The sequence below is a fragment of the Saccopteryx leptura genome, chromosome 6 (genome assembly GCF_036850995.1).
Source record: "Saccopteryx leptura isolate mSacLep1 chromosome 6, mSacLep1_pri_phased_curated, whole genome shotgun sequence".
NCBI classification, from domain to species: domain Eukaryota; kingdom Metazoa; phylum Chordata; class Mammalia; order Chiroptera; family Emballonuridae; genus Saccopteryx; species Saccopteryx leptura.
The window spans coordinates 79,118,485-79,135,979 of record NC_089508.1 but is presented as its reverse complement, the minus strand read 5'-3'; the positions used below and the strand labels follow the sequence as shown (position 1 = coordinate 79,135,979).

Sequence of the window (17,495 nt, the reverse complement as noted above, 5' to 3'; positions counted from 1 at the left end):
GACCCCGTGATGAAGCTGGTGAGCCCGCACTCAAACCAACGACCTCAGGGTTTCAAACCTGTGTCCTCTGTGTCCCAGTCCGATGCTGTATCCATTGCACCACCACCTGGTCAGGCCTTACATCCTTGATAATACAAAAAAATCTCAAGTGAATTGGCATTTCTTTGATCATTCTGTTACTTGTTTATGTTATATATCTTTAGATGTTATAATTGATTATTTTTATTTGAATTAGCTTATTTCAAATGTTTACTTTTGTGTTACGATATGATTGAATTGTTGGATTGTAGCCCTGGCCGGTTGGCTCAGCGGTAGAGCGTCGGCCTAGCGTGCGGAGGACCCGGGTTCGATTCCCGGCCAGGGCACATAGGAGAAGCGCCCATTTGCTTCTCCACCCCTCCGCCGCGCTTTCCTCTCTGTCTCTCTCTTCCCCTCCCGCAGCCAAGGCTCCATTGGAGCAAAGATGGCCCGGGCGCTGGGCATGGCTCTGTGGCCTCTGCCTCAGGCGCTAGAGTGGCTCTGGTCGCAATATGGCGACGCCCAGGATGGGCAGAGCATCGCCCCCTGGGGGGCAGAGCACTGCCCCTGGTGGGCGTGCCGGGTGGATCCCGGTCGGGCGCATGCGGGAGTCTGTCTGACTGTCTATCCCCGTTTCCAGCTTCAGAAAAATGAAAAAAAAAAAAAAAAAAAAAAAAAAGAATTGTTGGATTGTGAGAATAAGATTTTTATTCCTAAAAGAAAGGGAGAAATTGATTGGATTATTTGCTAACAAAATGAATTAGTGCTACCAGAGTCAGTAGGATAGTGTTTGTTGTACCTGGAAAAAAGTAAAAAAGATTGGTTCTCAGTACAAGTAGAATCATTTATATATTATGTGGTGCTCAAACAAATGTAGAGTTGATTAGCCTGTTGCCAAATGGGAACTGCAAGGAGACACTGTGTGGAAAGGGGATTTTATGGGAAACATAGAAGAAGGTATAAAAGGTAGAGTATAGGACTGGGACGAAGAGGACCCAGGTTCAAAACCCCAAGGTCACCGGCTTGAGCACAAGCTCATCCAGCTTAAGTGTGGGATTATAGACATGACCCCATGGTTGCTAGCTTGAGCTCTAAGGTCGCTGGCTTGAGCCCAAGGTCACTAAGGTCGCTGGCTTGAGCAAGGGGTCACTCGCTCTGCTGCAGCCCCCTGGTCAAGGCACACATGAGAAAGTAATCAGTGAACAACTAAGATGCCACAACAAAGAATTGATGCTTCCCATCTCTCTCCCTTCCTGTCTGTCCATCCCTCTCTCTGACTCTCTATCTCTGTCTCTGTCAAAAAAAAAAAAAAAGGTGTGATTAAATACAACTTAATACATTTTACTTGGGTTCTCAGCTTATGGTCAAAATGTATTTATCAAATCTTAGTTTTTTTCTTTTCTTTTTTTTTTTCAAGTGAAAGGGGAGAAATAGTGCGACAGACTCCTGCATGCACCCTGACTGGGATCTACCCGACAACTGCCGCCTGGGGCTGATGCTTGAATCAGACAAGCTATCCTCAGAGCCCAGGGCCAGTGCTCAAACCAACTGAGCCACAAGCTGGGTGAGAGGGAGGAGGGAGAGAGAAAGGTACAGATGGTTGCCTCTCATGTGTGTTCTGACTAGGGATCAAACTCAGTACATCCGCACACCAGGCAATGCTCTATCCGCTTAGCCTACCGGACAGGGCCTAAATCTTTTAGTTTTATATGTGTCTCACAATATTAGCAATTCTTCTGCTTGGATGTTGAAATGAGAAGTTAACATAATTCTCTCTCTCTTTTATTATTTTAATTGAGAGATGGGAGACAGAGAGACAGACTCACACATATGCCCCAACCAGGATCCATCTGGTAAGCCCTCTATGGGGCGATGCTCTTCGCATCTTGGGCCATAGCTCTGTTGCTCTGGAACCAAGCTATTTTTAGCACCTGAGGTGAGGCCATGGTTTCATCCTCAGTGCCCGGAGCCAACGTGCTCAAAATGAGCCATGGTTGCAGGAGCGGAGGAGAGAGAGATAAGGGGGAGAGGGAGAAGTGGAAAAGCAGATGGTCACTTTTCCTGTGTACCCTGATCTGGATTCCAACCCAAGATTTCCTCATGCCAGTCTGACACTACTGGCTGAGCCAATCAACCAGGGCCAACAATTCTCTAGTTGTCTGTATTTCATAGGATACAATCAGAATTTTTTATCATTTGGCTTTTCATTGTGAATTTTAGTAGTCCTACCTCTGGTGCTCTGCTGGTCAGTTAATGAAGTTAACATTTCTTTTTTTTTGGACACAGAAAGGGACAGACAGGAAGGGAGTGAGATGAGAAGCATCAATTCTTCGTTGTGGCACCTTAGTTGTTCATCAGTTGCTTTCTCATATGTGCCTTGACTGGGGCTACAGCAGAACGAGAGACCCCTTGCTCAAGCCAGCGACCTTGGGCTTCAAGCCAGCAACCATGTGGCATCATGTCTATGATCCCACGCTCAAGCCAGCGACCTCCAGGTTTCCAGCCTGGGTCCACCGCATTCTAGTCTGATGCTCTATCCTCTGCACCACAGCCTGGTCAGGTACTATTTGAAACATTTTAGAAATGCACATTCAACGGGCATGTGTCAGCTACCTCACTCATTCAGTTATTCTTTGTGTGTTGATAAAAGATTACCTAAGTGGAACCCTTCCCAGCTGCTTCAAAAAGAGCACTTCCCTCCTTCCTTTCTCTTTTCTTTTTTGAAAAGAAACTTTTAAAACTGGTGGTGATTAGGGGTAGAACTAATTATAGATTCCACATCTAATTATGTAATAGGTTCTTGGAGTTTGTATTTAATAAATTACATATTACCATATGTCCAAGAGAACCTATTTATTCTCCCTTCCTGGCTACAGGACCTGTTTAAGCCACTGTTTCTGTATTTAGAAAGTACCTGGGCACTTGTGAGCTAGAAAAGGCTTTCTGTACCACATTACTCAGCACAACCAAAAGTTACTGTTAAGTCGGAGTCGCCATAGCAACATTGGTGCAGGGACTTGCTCAGCCTGCCAGGCAGATAGGATAGGTTGAAGTAGTGGGTACAAAGGGGTGACAGGTGGAGTTAAAGTGGGGATGAAACTGGGAAGGGGAGATAAATGGGGGTGCCCCTCTGCACTTTGCCAAGCAGACAATACTAAGAGGTCAAGGGTTTTTTTGCTTTGTGAAAGAGAAACATCCATGATTTGTTATTTCACTTATTTATGTATTCATTCATTGATTTTTTTTTTTGTACGTGCCCTGACTGGGGATTGAACCTGCAACCTTGGCGTATTGGGATGATTCTCTAACCAACTGAACGACCCAGCCAGGGACTAAGTGTTCAAGCTTTAATGGTGCATTTTCCTTTCTTTAGAAGCAATCTGTCAGTAAGGAAGTGGTGGCAACTCCAATTGGTCTCAAAGGAAGACTCTTTATGGCTTGTACTCCCGCAAGCCAGGGACACTTGCAAGGCCGGGCCCAGGGCACTGCGGATCAGAGCACCTCATGTGTGAACGGGCCAGTCAAGCACTCCACACTCTCAGGAACTAAAATGAATGTCAGGTAAAGAACTCTAAAATGTGATCAAAAGCTATATGTAAATTTTAATACATTTCATGTGGACTCCATTAAATATGTTTCCATATTGATTAAAAAAAGGATCAGAAAAGAGAGAAGTGTCAACAAATGGCTTTCATAAGTTGTAATCATTTTCTTTAAATCTGTATTCAATTTCTTGTTTTATCCAACTTCTCTAAGCTCACATTTGATTCATAAGTAAAGATAGAAAATAACATATATATGAATATTTTTCATTTTATTAGTTTAATGTATACCTGTAAAGATATATAAAGAGAAATTTTTCCATTTACTCAAATACAAAGGTGAAGCTAAATTTTTTTTTATTTTTTGGTGAAAGAGAGAGATAGACAGGGACAGACAGACAGGAAGGGAGAGAGATGAGAAGCATCAATTCTTTGTCACAGCTCCTTAGTTGTTCATTGGTTGCTTTCTCATATGTGCCTGGACTAGGGGGCTACAGCAGATCAAGTGACTCCTTGCTCAAGCCAGCGACCTTGGGCTCAAGCTGGTGAGCTTTGCTCAAGCCAGATGAGCTTGCCCTCAAGCCAGTGACCTCGGGGTTTCAAACCTGGGTTGTCTGCTCTGCTTCCAGTCCAATGCTCTATCCATTGCCACTGCCTGGTCAGGCTGAAGCTAAATTCTTATAGAAGATCTCTCAATGAAATGAATTAAAAAACACACTTGTCCTAAAATACGAATACTGTAACCCCTTCGGAAATACAATATCATAACTATCTGATACACATCGATTCCTCTGTTTTGTTTGTACCTTTCCTGACATCAGGGTACCTCCTCAACTATGACTGTCCCCGCAGATGAAGATCTTCATGCTTCTTTTTTTTTTTCATCTTTCCAAAGCTGGAAACAGGGAGGCAGTCAGACAGACTCCCGCTTGGCAAGCGCCCGACCGGGATCCACCCTGCACGCCCACCAGGGGGCGACGCCCTGCCCATCTGGGGCATCACTCTGTTGCATCCAGAGCCACTCCAGCGCCTGAGGCAGAGGCCACAGAGCCATCCCCAGCGCCCAGGCAATCCCTGCTCCAATGGAGCCTCGGCTGCGGGAGGGGAAGAGAGAGACAGAGAGGAAGGAGAGGGGGAGGGGTGGAGAAGCAGATGGGCACCTCTCCCGTGTGCCCCGGCTGGGAATCGAACCCAGGACTCCCGCACGCCAGGCCAATGCTCCACCACTGAGCCAACCGGCCAGGGCCTTCATGCTTCTTTCTTTTCTTTTTTTTTCTAGCAAGAGATATGACAGAGAAAGAGACAGGGAAAGGGACAGGCAGGCAGGAAGGGAGAGAGCTGAGAAGCATCAATACTTTGTTGCAGCTCCTAAGTTCATTGCTTGCTTTCTTATATGTGCCTTGACTTGGGGGGGGGGGGCCTCTATCTCAAATCAATGGGGGGGAAAAAGAGAAACAGCATGGTCAGGGCTAGCCCTCGTTACATTGCAATGCACAGAGCAGCCTGGACTTGACAGCATCTGTCCTAGTACATCAGTTGCCTTAACTCTGTTGTTACAGTCTTTGGCAATAATTTTGGGTGTTGATTCAGGATCAGCATCAAATTACTAATTATAAGTCTAGAAGACGCCTGGTTAATCACCCATCACAAACCCTATGTATTTTTATATCTGTCATTAGTAGATATTCATTGAATTCAAGGCACCATCAACTGAGGGCTCACCATTATTTTATGAACCAGTAAGAAAAGTTATTGCCTACCTGACCAGGCGGTGGTACAGTGGATGGAGCGGAGTGGTACAGTCGGACTGGGATGCGGAGGACCCAAGTTCGAGACCCCGAGGTCGCCAGCTTGAGCGTGGGCTCATCTGGTTTGAGCAAAAGCTCACCAGCTTGGACCCAAGGTCACTGGCTCGAGTAAGGAGTTACTCGGTCTGCTGTAGCCCTCCTGTCAAGGCACATATGAGAAAGCAATCAATGAACAACTAAGGTGTCGCAATGAAAAACTGATGATTGATGCTTCTCATCTCTCTCCATTCCTGTCCATCCCTATCTGACTCTGTCTCTGAAAAAAAAAAAAAGAATCAATGAAATACATTTATGACAATCTGCTATGAGTAGAAAATGGGCTATGTACCACTCAAATAAATAACATTCGTGGAAGATATAAGAATTTTCCCATTACTCATTTGGCATAGCAATTTCTTGTTCCCTCTGACATACCATTACCAGGAAGAGGAGAAATAAAGGGAGTTTTTTGACTAGCTCTGCTTTATACTGTCATTGGTCAAGACAGGGCAAGAGGAGAATACAAGCCATATTTTATAAATAAAAGTTGATAAATGATTTGCTTTAGCCTCAGTGTTTTCTGAACATGTTTAATTTGCAAAAGAGTTTCATTTATTCAGCAGTATTTATTGAGGCCCTTTCACTGCTTGGTGATGGACAAGTGGATTTGTTCAAAAGATCGATACAACTCACTCTTGACACTACTCACATGTACTTCACTGTCCTGTGTTTAGGTTTTCAGCCACTACCAAAGATAATGAGTACAAGCGTTCACTGACCAAAACTCCAGCCAGAAAGTCTCCACATGTGACCATATCTGGGAATACTCCAAAAGGCCAGGCTATGGTTGGAACAAACAAGTTAAAGACCCCAAAGGGGAATTCTGCTACAGGTAAAATATACTGTTGGCTTATCTTTAAACCATGTAACTTCCTGAAATTAAGTGTATCTGCTTCCTTGAACCCTCTCCATATCTGTAAAAGTAAAAGCAAACTTTCACCATAGGACAGGTTTCCTTTTATACTCGTGTGGGAAATGCCAGACACACAAACAAAAACTAGTATCTGTCTGAGAACTCAGGACTCCATCCTGTCCAAGAAGAGTCCTAAGATGGTGGACCCTCCCTGAAGAGCATTAAGCCCCTTCTCAGACCCAGGGATTAGAAAGAGGATCATAGTACTCACTGCAGCCTCTGAATGGTCCTGCGGGACTTTGAAACTAATAGGACCCTGGAGTTCATGAAATAAATGACAGACTGGTAGACTGGGTAAGCCCGAAGCCATATAGATACTCTTGCACCCGCTGTCCACTTTGATTATCATCTATAATGACCAGGTGGTTTTCAAAAGAATACTGTAAAACTATGAGAAGGTTTAAAACAGTATCACCAGCCCTGGCCAGTTGGCTCAGTAGTAGAGCATCAGCCCGGCGTGTGGAAGTCCCGGGTTTGATTCCCGGTCAGGGCACACAGGAGAAGCACCCATCTGTTTCTCCAACCTCCCCCCTCTCCTTTCTTTCTGTCTCTCTCTTCCCCTCCTGCAGCCAAGGCTCCATGGGAGCAAAGTTGGTCTGGGCACTGGGGATGGCTCCATGGCCTCCGCCTCAGGTGCTAGAATGGCTCTGGTTGCAATGGAGCAATGCCCCAGATGGGCAGAGCATCGCCTCCTGAAGGGCATGCTGTGTGGATCCAGTTGGGCACATGCGGGATGCGGGAGTCTGTCTCTCTACCTGCCTGCTTCTCACTTCAGGGAAAAAAAATCTTATCACCAACAGGTTGAGGCTTGTTTTAGAACTGAGTATGTCAAGGTTCTCCTGAGATTCCTATTGAATATGTCAACCAGGAGCCTTGAATACACAGAAAGGATTACCCGACTCCCTGAGACTGGAGGAGTCCAGAAGAACCTTCAGGCTGGAGGAGAGGATTGTTGTTGGTAGTAATCAGTGTGGAGACTCTGCTTAATAATGTCTTCATGCCTTAAAGGCCTAAATTAAAGATTGAATAGTTAGCTAAATTTCAAGAAGTCCAGAGGTGGAAATAGCAAATTTGTATGATTTCTCCTCAAAATGACCTCTCATTCCCACCCTAACCCTTATTGTTATCTATACCAGCTAACAAACATTCCATGTAACACTAAATCATTCCTGTAGCACTCTCACTTCCGGGAGCACTCCTGTGCCTTCTCCATCCTCCTCCCTTTCTTCCCCTCTTGTGGTTCTCCTTGCCTTTCTTTATCCTAAAATCTAATAGATGCTAGGAGACTTGCAACCAAGGGAGCAATTAGTAGAATAGCACCTTGTCCTGGCCTAACCTGAACCTGTCTCCAAGGACCCCTTTTCTTTGTCCACTTAGTCCCTTCTGAATGTATTCCTGCACAGCTAGTTCTTTTATTTGCTGCCAAAAAAAAAAAAAAAAAAGTTCTGTGGCATGGGAAGAAAGAGACTTGGAGCCCTGGCCAAGTAGCTCAGTTGGTTAGAGCATTGTCCCGATACACTAAAGTTGCGGGTTCAGGCCCCAGTCAGGGCACATACACGAATCAACCAATGAGTGCATAAGTAAGTGAAACAATTGACGTTTCTCTCTCACCCTTACTCTCTAAAATCAATAAATAAAAATAAAGAAAGAATGGCACTTGGGATGTCAGAGGGCAGTGCTAAAAAATAGAGGGTGGACCTGCCTAAAGCACAACGCTGTCATTTTACAGACATCATTAAGTCCTCCGATCTCACTGAGCAGCAGACACCAACCTTATAATGAGAAAGAAATGTCAAGTGCTCTCAGATAGGACATGAGGCAGAAACTTAATGTTTATCATATTCTGAGCTTTCTCCTCTAAGTAATTCAGGGGTATGCCTAGTTGGAATTAGATATTTTTTCACCATTTATCAAATATGAATTTTATAAAAAGGAAGTCAAACTGCATGATTTATTTTTCCTGTGATTTGCTTCATTCATTCAGCATGTTTCAAGAATCATCCATATTGATAAATTAGCTAAAGCTCAATCATTTTCACTTAAAAATTTTTTTTAATTTATTGATTTTATTTTATTGATTTATTTTTAAGTGAGAGGAGGAGAGATTCAGAGAGAGACTCCCACATGCACTCTGACCGTGATCCACCCAGCAACTCCCATCAAGAACTGATGCTCGATTCAACCGACCTATCCTCGGCACCTGGGGCCGAGGCCTGAACCAATTGAGCCACTTGCTGCCGAGGGGAAGAGAGAGGGAGGGGAAGAGAAGCATATAGTCGCTTCTCTTGTGTGCCCTGACCAGGGATTAGACCTAGGATGTTAGTATGCTGGGCTGATGCTCAATCCATTGAGCCAATTGGTTTGGGCTGATTTTAGAGAGAGAGAAAAGGAAACATTGATTAGTTGTTTCACTTATTTATGTTCTTGTATGTGCTTTTACTGATGATTGAACCTGTAACCTTGGCATATCAGGACACCACTCTACTCAGCTGAGCTACCCAATTAAGGCCCATTTTCAATGGTACGGATAGATTTTCATTTGTACATTTTACTGCTGATGGATATGTGGTTATTTCCAACTTTTGTTATTATATGTAATGTAGCTATGACCATTCTTGAACGTCTGCACATGTGCAAGTGTTTCTTTAGACCTGGGAGTGGAGCTGCTAGTTAGAAGGGTCTGGACTGACAGAATTGTACCAATTTATATTCTAATCAACAGTGTGAGTGTCCCATTACTCACCTTCCTACCACCACTTAACATAATGGGGTAGTTTAAACATAGGGGTTTTGTGCTTGTTTTATTTATTTAGATTTTCCTGTATTCTTTTATATATACAGTAAAGCGTTAACATTTGACAATGGCCTGAATGCAGCCTCGTGCAGAGAGGAATATAAAATGTGTGCCAGTAATAAGGTACCCAACTGTAGCAAAAATTTGAGTTACTAATTTATACCAACCTGGTATATATATAACTTTTATGATACAAAAATACACATTCTTAAATAGTTTTTATTAATAAGAAACAGAGCCTAGCCTGACCTGTGGTGGCGCAGTGGATAAAGCGTTGACCTGGAAATGCTGAGGTCGCCGGTTCGAAACCCTGGGCTTGCCTGGTCAAGGCACATATGGGAGTTGATGCTTCCAGCTCCTCCCCCCTTCTCTCTGTCTCTCCTCTCTCTCCCTCTATGTCTCTCTCTCCTCTCTAAAAATGAATTTTACAAAACTTAAAACGAACAGAACCTAACCAGGTAATAGATAGTCAGCCTAGTATGCTGAGGACCCACATTTGAAACCCCAAGGTCGCCAGCTTGAGTGTGGGCTCACCAGCTTGGGTGCGGGGTCACTGGCTTGAACCCAAAGTTCGCTGGCTTGAGCAAGGGGTCACTGACTCAGCTGGAGCCCCCCAGTCAAGGCTCATATGAAAGCAATCAGTGGGCCCTGGCTGGTTGGCTCAGTGGTAGAGCATCAACCTGGCGTATGGAAGTCCTGGGGTCAATTACCAGTCAGTACACACGAGAGAAGTGACCATCTCCTTCTCATCCCTTCACCCTTCTCACTCTCTCTCTCTCTCTCTCCCTCTCACTCTCTCCTCCTCTCCCCCGTCTCCTTCCCCTCCTCCCCCTCCTCCCATAGCCATGGCTTGTTTGATTCGAGCTTGTTGGCCCTGGCCACAGAGGATGGCTCTGTAGAACCTCCACCTCAGGCACTAAAAAGAGCTCAGTTGTGAGCATGGGCCACAGATGGGCAGAGCATTGGCCCCAGATAGAGGTTCCCGGGTGTATCCCAGTTGGGGCACATGCTGGAGTATGTCTCTCTCCCCTCCTCTCACTTAAAACAGTAAAATAAAATCTTTAAAGATATAAGAATAAAGAAAAAAGAAAGCAATGACCAACTAAGGTGCCGCAACTATGAGTTGATGCTTCTCATCTCTCTCCCCTTCTATGTCTGTCTTGTCTGTCTGTTTCTCTCTCATAACAAACAGCTATGAATCTTTTGATCTATATGTAATTAGGTTAGGTTCCTTGCAGACTTTATATCTGCGTTAATGAAATGTTACTATTAGTAATTTATAATTTTTAATCAGAGTAAATAGTATCAAAGAAACAGCCTGAAAAATTACTGTTACTTTGTGTGTGTGTGTGTGTGTGTGTGTGTGTGTGTGTGTGTGTGTGTGAGACAGAGACAGACAGGGAGAGAGATGAGCATCAAGTCTTCATAGCGGCACCTTAGTTGTTCATTGATTGCTTTCTCATATGTGCCTTGACTGTGGGCCTTCAGCAGACTGAGTAACCCCTTGCTCAAGCCAGCGACCTTGGGCTCATGCTGGTGAGCCTTGCTCAAGCCAGATGAGCCTGCACTCAAGCCAGCAACCTCAGGATTTTGAACCTGGGTCCTCCACATCCCAGTCCAACGCTCTATCCACTGCACCACCACCTAGTTAGGCACTCAGTTACTTCTTTAAAGAGGATTCTAAACTCCCAGCTTATCCTAGGAAATGTAATAATGTTTAGACTATTTGGTGAGCAGCTAACAGAGGAAACAAATCTCAGTGGTTAACTTTTCTGTTACTCTTCCTCCTCCTTTCCTTTTTAAACCTACATCTGTTGAGGTTTAAGATTGAGAAGTGAAACTTTAATTAATACACACACACACACACACACACACACACACACACACACACACACCCCAGGTCTTTTTTCTTTAAGTAAGCCTTTGAGTTTTGTGTGTTGGCTTTTTACTTTTTTTTTTTGTAGTTATTACCCCACTGAAGTTGACAGCTGAAGCAACACAGACTCCAGTCTCCAATAGAAAACCAGTGTTTGATCTCAAAGCAAGTTTGTCTCGTCCCCTCACCTATGAGCCACACAAAGGTATGTGGGGAGTTTTTGAGGTAGAAGGCATGCAGACTTAGAATTAACCAATCTCGCACCTAAGGATATGATTCAGTTGGAAGCCTTACTTGACCACCTAGAATTCCAGCACCTACCCCCCCCCCCATGAATAAAAAGAATGTCTATTAAACAAATACTAAATAGTTGATTCACTTACATTTTTGTTACCCAAAGACATAATATATTAATAATCAATATTGCTACAGAGAATTAATAAAATTTCAGCCAAAATCAAGAAACTTAGAAGTTAGCCTGTGGGTAAATGAATATTTCCTTTACTGCTTTCAAAGGATCGCAGGCTCGCTGAGAACCACCGGTCCAATGACCTGGGACATTTATTGGCCAGATGTCATTCTTGTGCATATATTAAAGTATTCTTACATCTACTTAAAATATCAATATTTAATGTGATTTATCTTTCAGTGCTTTCAGAATTTTTTAAAAAAAACTTTCCACAGAAGCCCCTGGCCAGTTGGCTCAGTGGTAGAGTGTTGGCCCTCTGTGTGGATGTCCTGGGTTAAATTTCTGGTCAGGGCACACAGGAGAAGTGACCATCTGCTTCTCCACCCTTCCTCCTCCCTCCTCTCTCTCTCTCTCCCTCTCTCTCTCTCACCCACCTCCCGCCCCCCCACAGCCATGGCTCAAATGGTTTGAGCAATCTGACCCCAGGTACTGAGGATGGCTCTATGGCCTCGCCTCAGGCACCAAAATAGCTTGGTTGCCCAAGCAATGGAGCAGTGGCCCCTGATGGGCAGCCCCCGTAGGAGGCTTGCCGGGTCAATCCCAGTCAGGGCACATGCAGGAGTCTGTCTACCTCCCTGCCTCTCACTTAATTAAAAAAAATGTATGAAAATAGAAAATCATTGGTACTCAAGACAGGTCATAATCTATACAAATAAAGCAGTATATAAAATCTGGAAGTTTGGTCACAGTTCTAAAGCCAACAAAATGTTCCCACTTATTCCATTCCAAATACAATTTAATAGGTAACAGCAATAACAAATTGCACAGGTGAAATACCACTTTAATATTAAACGTAATACTTATGTAACCTTGGGATAAACTACTTGGTTGCATTGGTGTTTTTTAGATTTTATTATTTTTAGAGAGGAGAGATAGAGAAGGTGAGTGGTGGTGGTGGGGGGGGGGGGGGCGGAGCAGGCAGCATCAACTCCCATATGTGCCTTGACCAGGCAAACCCAGGGCTTCCAAGCAGCGACATCAGGGTTCCAGGTCCACGTTTGTTTTTTGTTTGTTTTTTTAAAAATATTTTTTAAGACTTTATTTATTTATTTTAGAGAGGAGAGAGAGAGAAAGAGAGAGAGAGAGAGAAGAGGGGAGGAGCAGGAAGCATCAACTCCCATATGTGCCTTGACCAGGTAATCCCAGGGTTTTGAACTGGTGACCTCAGCATTCCAGGTCAATGCTTTATCCACTGCGCCACCACAGGTCAGGCTCCAGGTCCACGTTTTATCTACTGTGCTGCCTCATTTCAGGCATGATGGCTTCTTTAATGTGCTGTGCAATGGAAGTCATTTTTTCTATTAAGGTTTTCTTGTGTCTTTCCAAGGATTAAAAAAATAGAATTAAAAACAAAAAAAACCCACATTATTGCCTGACCTATGGTGGCACAGTGGATCAAGCATTGACCTGGAACGCCAGGGTCGCCAGTTCGAAACCCTGGGCTTGCCTGGTCAAGGCACATACAGGAAGCAACTACAGTGAGTTGATGCTTTCTGTTCTCCCCCATTTCTCTCTCTGTCTCTCCTCTCTCCAAAAAATCAATCAATAAATAAATTTTATTTAAAAAAAAACCAACAACACATTATTTAGAGAAGAAATGCAGTTTATATCTGTGGAATATGAAATTAAAGTTAATAAAAGATTGTTCTGGCAAGTTAGCTCAGTCAGAGCAGTGGTCCCCAACCCCCGGGCCGCGGACTGGTACCGGTCCGCAGAGAAAGAATAAATAACTTACATTATTTCCGTTTTATTTATATTTAAGTTTGAACAATGTTTTATTTTTTAAAAATGACTACATTCCCTCTGTTACATTTAAGACTCACTCTTGACGCTTGCCTTGGTCATGTGATACATTTATCCGTCCCACCCTAAAGGCCGGTCCGTGAAAATATTTTGACATTAAACCAGTCCGTGGCCCAAAAAAGGTTGGGACCACTGAGTTAGAGCATCATCCTGAATCACCAAAGTTGCAGGTTCAATCTCCAGTTATGCACATACAGGACACAACCAATGAATGCACAACTAAGTGGAACAACAAAATGAATACTTCCTTCTCTCATTCTCTTTCTTGCTCCCCCTCTCCCTTCATCTCTTTAAAATCAATCAATTAAAATTTTTATTATTATTAATGAAAGATTTACACTGGCAAATGTCTATTACAACAAAGGATAGCCCTGGCCAGGTAGCTTAGTTGATTGTCATCTCAATACACCAAGGTCTGGGTTTGATCCCCCATGAGAGCACATACAGAAATCAACCAATGAATGTATAGATAAGTGGGATAAGTTAATGTTTCTCTCTCTCTCTCTCTCTCTTTCTCTCCATTCCTCTCTGTAAATCAGTAATTAAAAAAAAATTTTTTTTAAGTATAAATGTTGGTAGCAAGCAAGTAGCCACAGATGAATAAAATTGGTAATATAAATACAAGAATTATATTAATCTGTCTTTGTCTCTGTCCTAAACTAGGAAAACTGAAACCATGGGGACAATCTAAAGAAAATAAATGTCTAAATGACCATGTAAACAGAGTTAGCTTCCACAAGAAAACTTACAAGCAACCTCGTTTCCAGACCAGGTGAGTACATAATTATCCAGGATTTTGAAAAACTATATGTAAAAGCAGAGCTTCTGAGGGATAGAGTCTCAGTAAGTGGTGTTTAAGAAAAGACTGCAAGTAGAATCAATCACATATACAACTTTCTAAGAGGCATATGTATGCCTAGACCCCACCACAGTAGTTTCTAATTCAGTAGGTTTGAGGTGGATTCCAAGTATCTGCATTGTTTCCAAAGCTCTACTGGTGGTTCCCAAGAGAAGCCAGATCCACAGCACTGCTTGTACGTGACGTATCTGCCCAAACAGTGCACTTGGACATCCCTCTAGACACCAGTACAAGTGCCCAGGGCACCTAGGCATGCAGATAGATGTCAATTCCTCACTTCCAGCAAAACCAGGGTTAGTAGGCTCAAGGCCCCTACACAGGGGAAAACACCAGGATGAGTCTTAAAGGCTTTCTTCTGCATGAAAACAAGTTAGAGCCAGAGGTCACCCTGGACTGCAGCTTGTCCTTCCCAAGTCAATTCCCTGCGTGAAACCCTCCTGATACAGAGTTACCTGTTATTTGACTTGCCTATGTCCACCTGCCACTCAAGTCTTTACTAACTATATTTGCTATTAAGGTCATTAACATGATCCTGGGCTTTGTTTTTCCTAATCCCTTTCATAAAAACATAGTGGCATAAATCAGACTCTTATTCCTAGTTCCTGCATTTTCACTAGACTGTAATTTTGAGCTTGACCTTTGATTCCCAGAGGTATAGATTTATCAGTTAAAACAAAAACTACGGGGGTTGGCATCAAACACCAAGGTGCCTTTTGGTTTTCGTTCTGTTTGACTTTAGAATGTTGCATGAAGATAAATAGGGAAATATTTTTATAACCCTTTAACATAATGATTTTCATCACACACCACCAGATAGGCTACAGTATCTCTGTGTTTTACACAAGTGTGCAAGCTTCACTACAGCCTAATGTGTACTTGTCCCTCTTAGGGAGGAGCAACGGAAGAAACATGAGCAAGAACGGAAGGAGAAAAAAGCAAATGTTTTGAGAACTCGGAGGGGCCTCATTATGGCTGCAGATTAATAGTTTAACATCCTGTAAATATTCCTCTATTCTGAACCTTTTTTTGTACATATTTTTATAGTCCTTCCCACTTTAGGAAAAGACCTTTTTCTGCTCTTAACTTTGTTCACAATATGTAGTGTTGGTGGGTTTTTCACATACTACAATCTCTGGAAAGATATGACTACCTTAAAGCTAACAAATTCTTCTAAATGGTTTTAACCTAACTCCCTGTACAACTCAGTTTTCTAGTAAGACCCAACCTATATTCTTTTTTTCTATCCTATAAATTCTTGAGCTAGATTTTTAATGTCGAGTTCTCACTGCTGCCTCTAATATTAATAGAATTGCAATCTTCTTCTAGGCAAGAGCATTTACCTGATGGCAACTAGTTATACCACAAGCTGTAGTAGAAACTGAACAATAGGCCCTGGCCGGTTGGCTCAGTGGTAGAGTGTCGGCCTGGTGTGCAGGAGTCCCAGGTTCGATTCCCGCCCAGGGCACACAGGAGAGGCGCCCATCTGCTTCTCTACACCTCCCTCCCCCCCTCTTCCCCTTCTGCAGCCAAGGCTCCATTGGAGCAAAGTTGGCCCGGGTGCTGAGGATGGCTCCATGGCCTCTGCATCAGGCGCTAGAATGGCTCTGGTTGCAACAGCGACGCCCCAGATGGGCAGAGCATCGCCCCCTGGTGGGCATGCCGGGTGGATCCCAGTCGGGCGCATGCGGGAGTCTGACTGCCTCCCCGTTTCCAACTTCAGAAAAATACAAAAAAAAAAAGAGAGACTGAACAACAGTAAGCTTGGGAAAAGGACCTCTTCTTCCTCTAGAGAATCTAGTCATCTTAATGAAACTGTGGGCTTTAAGGGTTGGTTATGGCATCAATATTTTACCAATGCAAAGTGGTTTTTATCAAGCTTATACACCTTTGTTCAGATCACTTCATGTAATTTCCATCTCATTCAATATATTCTTAAAATCAAATCCTGTATAGCTCATTCTAGCCTTGCTTATTTAACAATATACAGAGCCATATTAAAATTTGAGGGCTGCTGCTTTAAGGATTGAGTTACATAGCATTATATCCATGTTTGTTGCACCTAAATTGAGCTTCTCAGTTTTGTACTGCTTCCGATGTTCATAAATAAAGTTTTTCTCAAGGTGGGAGATTCATTCTTTGTAAACATAACTGGCTTCCAATATTTAGTTAACTGGCTAAGATGAACTAGTTTGCTTGTACTCCTCAAACAGCCTTTCCTGACCACCTACTCCCACCCCAGGAAAAAATGACCATGTCCTTCTTTTGCATTTTCACATATATGATGAACCCACAGAACATGACATACTCCTGGGTGCTTAATAAATTTAGATTTTAGCCTGGCCAGGTAGCTCAGTTGGTTAGACTATCGTCCTGAAATTCCAAGGTTGCGGGTTCCATCATCCCTGGTCAGGGCACATACAAGAATCAATCAATGAATGTATAAGTAAGTGGAACAACAAACTGATGTTTCTCTCTCTCTCCCTTAAAACAATGGAAACAATTTTTTAGAGGTCACTGTAAAATAAAAACTGGTCGAGATTATGCATCTTTGGAGGACTAGCTCTCCAAGTACATGTTATGGACTACTACATGTTTGTGTTGCCCCAAATGTATGTTAAATTGGAAACCCCAATTTCCAATGTATTAGTACTTATAGATGGGTTGTTTGGGAGGCAGTTAGGTCATAAAGGTGGAGCCCTCATGATGGAATTAATTGCCTCTGTAAAAAGGGGAAGAGTAGCCTGACCAGGCAGTGGCGCAGTGGATAGAGCGTTGGACCCAAGGTCGCTGGCTCGAGCAAGGGGTCACTCAGTCTGCTGAAGGCCCACGGTCAAGGCACATGAGAAATCAATGAACAACTAAGGTGTCGCAACAAAAAACTGATGATTAACGCTTCTAATCTCTCTGCGTTCCTGTCTGTCTGTCCCTATCTATTCCTCTCTCTGTCTCTGTAAAAAAAAAAAGGGGGGGGGGAGTGGATGCAGCCAGAAGGCAGCTATCTATAAGCCAAGAAGTGGACATTCACTAGACATCAGATATGCAGGTACCTTGACCTTTGACTTCTCAGCCTCCAGAACTGTAAGAAGTAAATATACATTGTTGAAGCCACCTGGTCTACATTAATTTGTTAATAGCAGACTAGGACAGTATGTATGTCTGTTCTCTGTGACTTCAACAGCATCTTGATCTTAATATTCTTCAGCAGTCTCCCTTCCTCAGAGATGGATTAGAAAACAGAAAAAACCTATAAGGAATAGAGTTCTAAAAGGCCATCAGCTGTCATCTCAGAGACTTCTTGCTTTGGAAACCATGCAGGAATTGTTTCTAATAATCATTCTAACCAACAACAGTTCTTCACATAGTAGCTCTGCATC

At 43.3% G+C, this 17,495-nt stretch overlaps 1 protein-coding gene across 1 annotated transcript in view; it reads left to right on the top strand.

The window, feature by feature from the left end:
* Positions 1–17,481, top strand: part of NUSAP1 (nucleolar and spindle associated protein 1) — a 45,925-nt gene extending 28,444 nt beyond the window's left edge. The window contains exons 7-11 of the mRNA XM_066344260.1: positions 3,392–3,579; positions 6,082–6,239; positions 11,079–11,195; positions 13,926–14,034; positions 15,011–17,481. Coding sequence (XP_066200357.1) covers positions 3,392–3,579; positions 6,082–6,239; positions 11,079–11,195; positions 13,926–14,034; positions 15,011–15,104 — 666 coding nt within the window. The 3' untranslated portion in view covers positions 15,105–17,481. The remainder of the gene's footprint in view (positions 1–3,391; positions 3,580–6,081; positions 6,240–11,078; positions 11,196–13,925; positions 14,035–15,010) is intronic.
* The last annotated feature ends 14 nt before the right edge of the window (positions 17,482–17,495 follow it).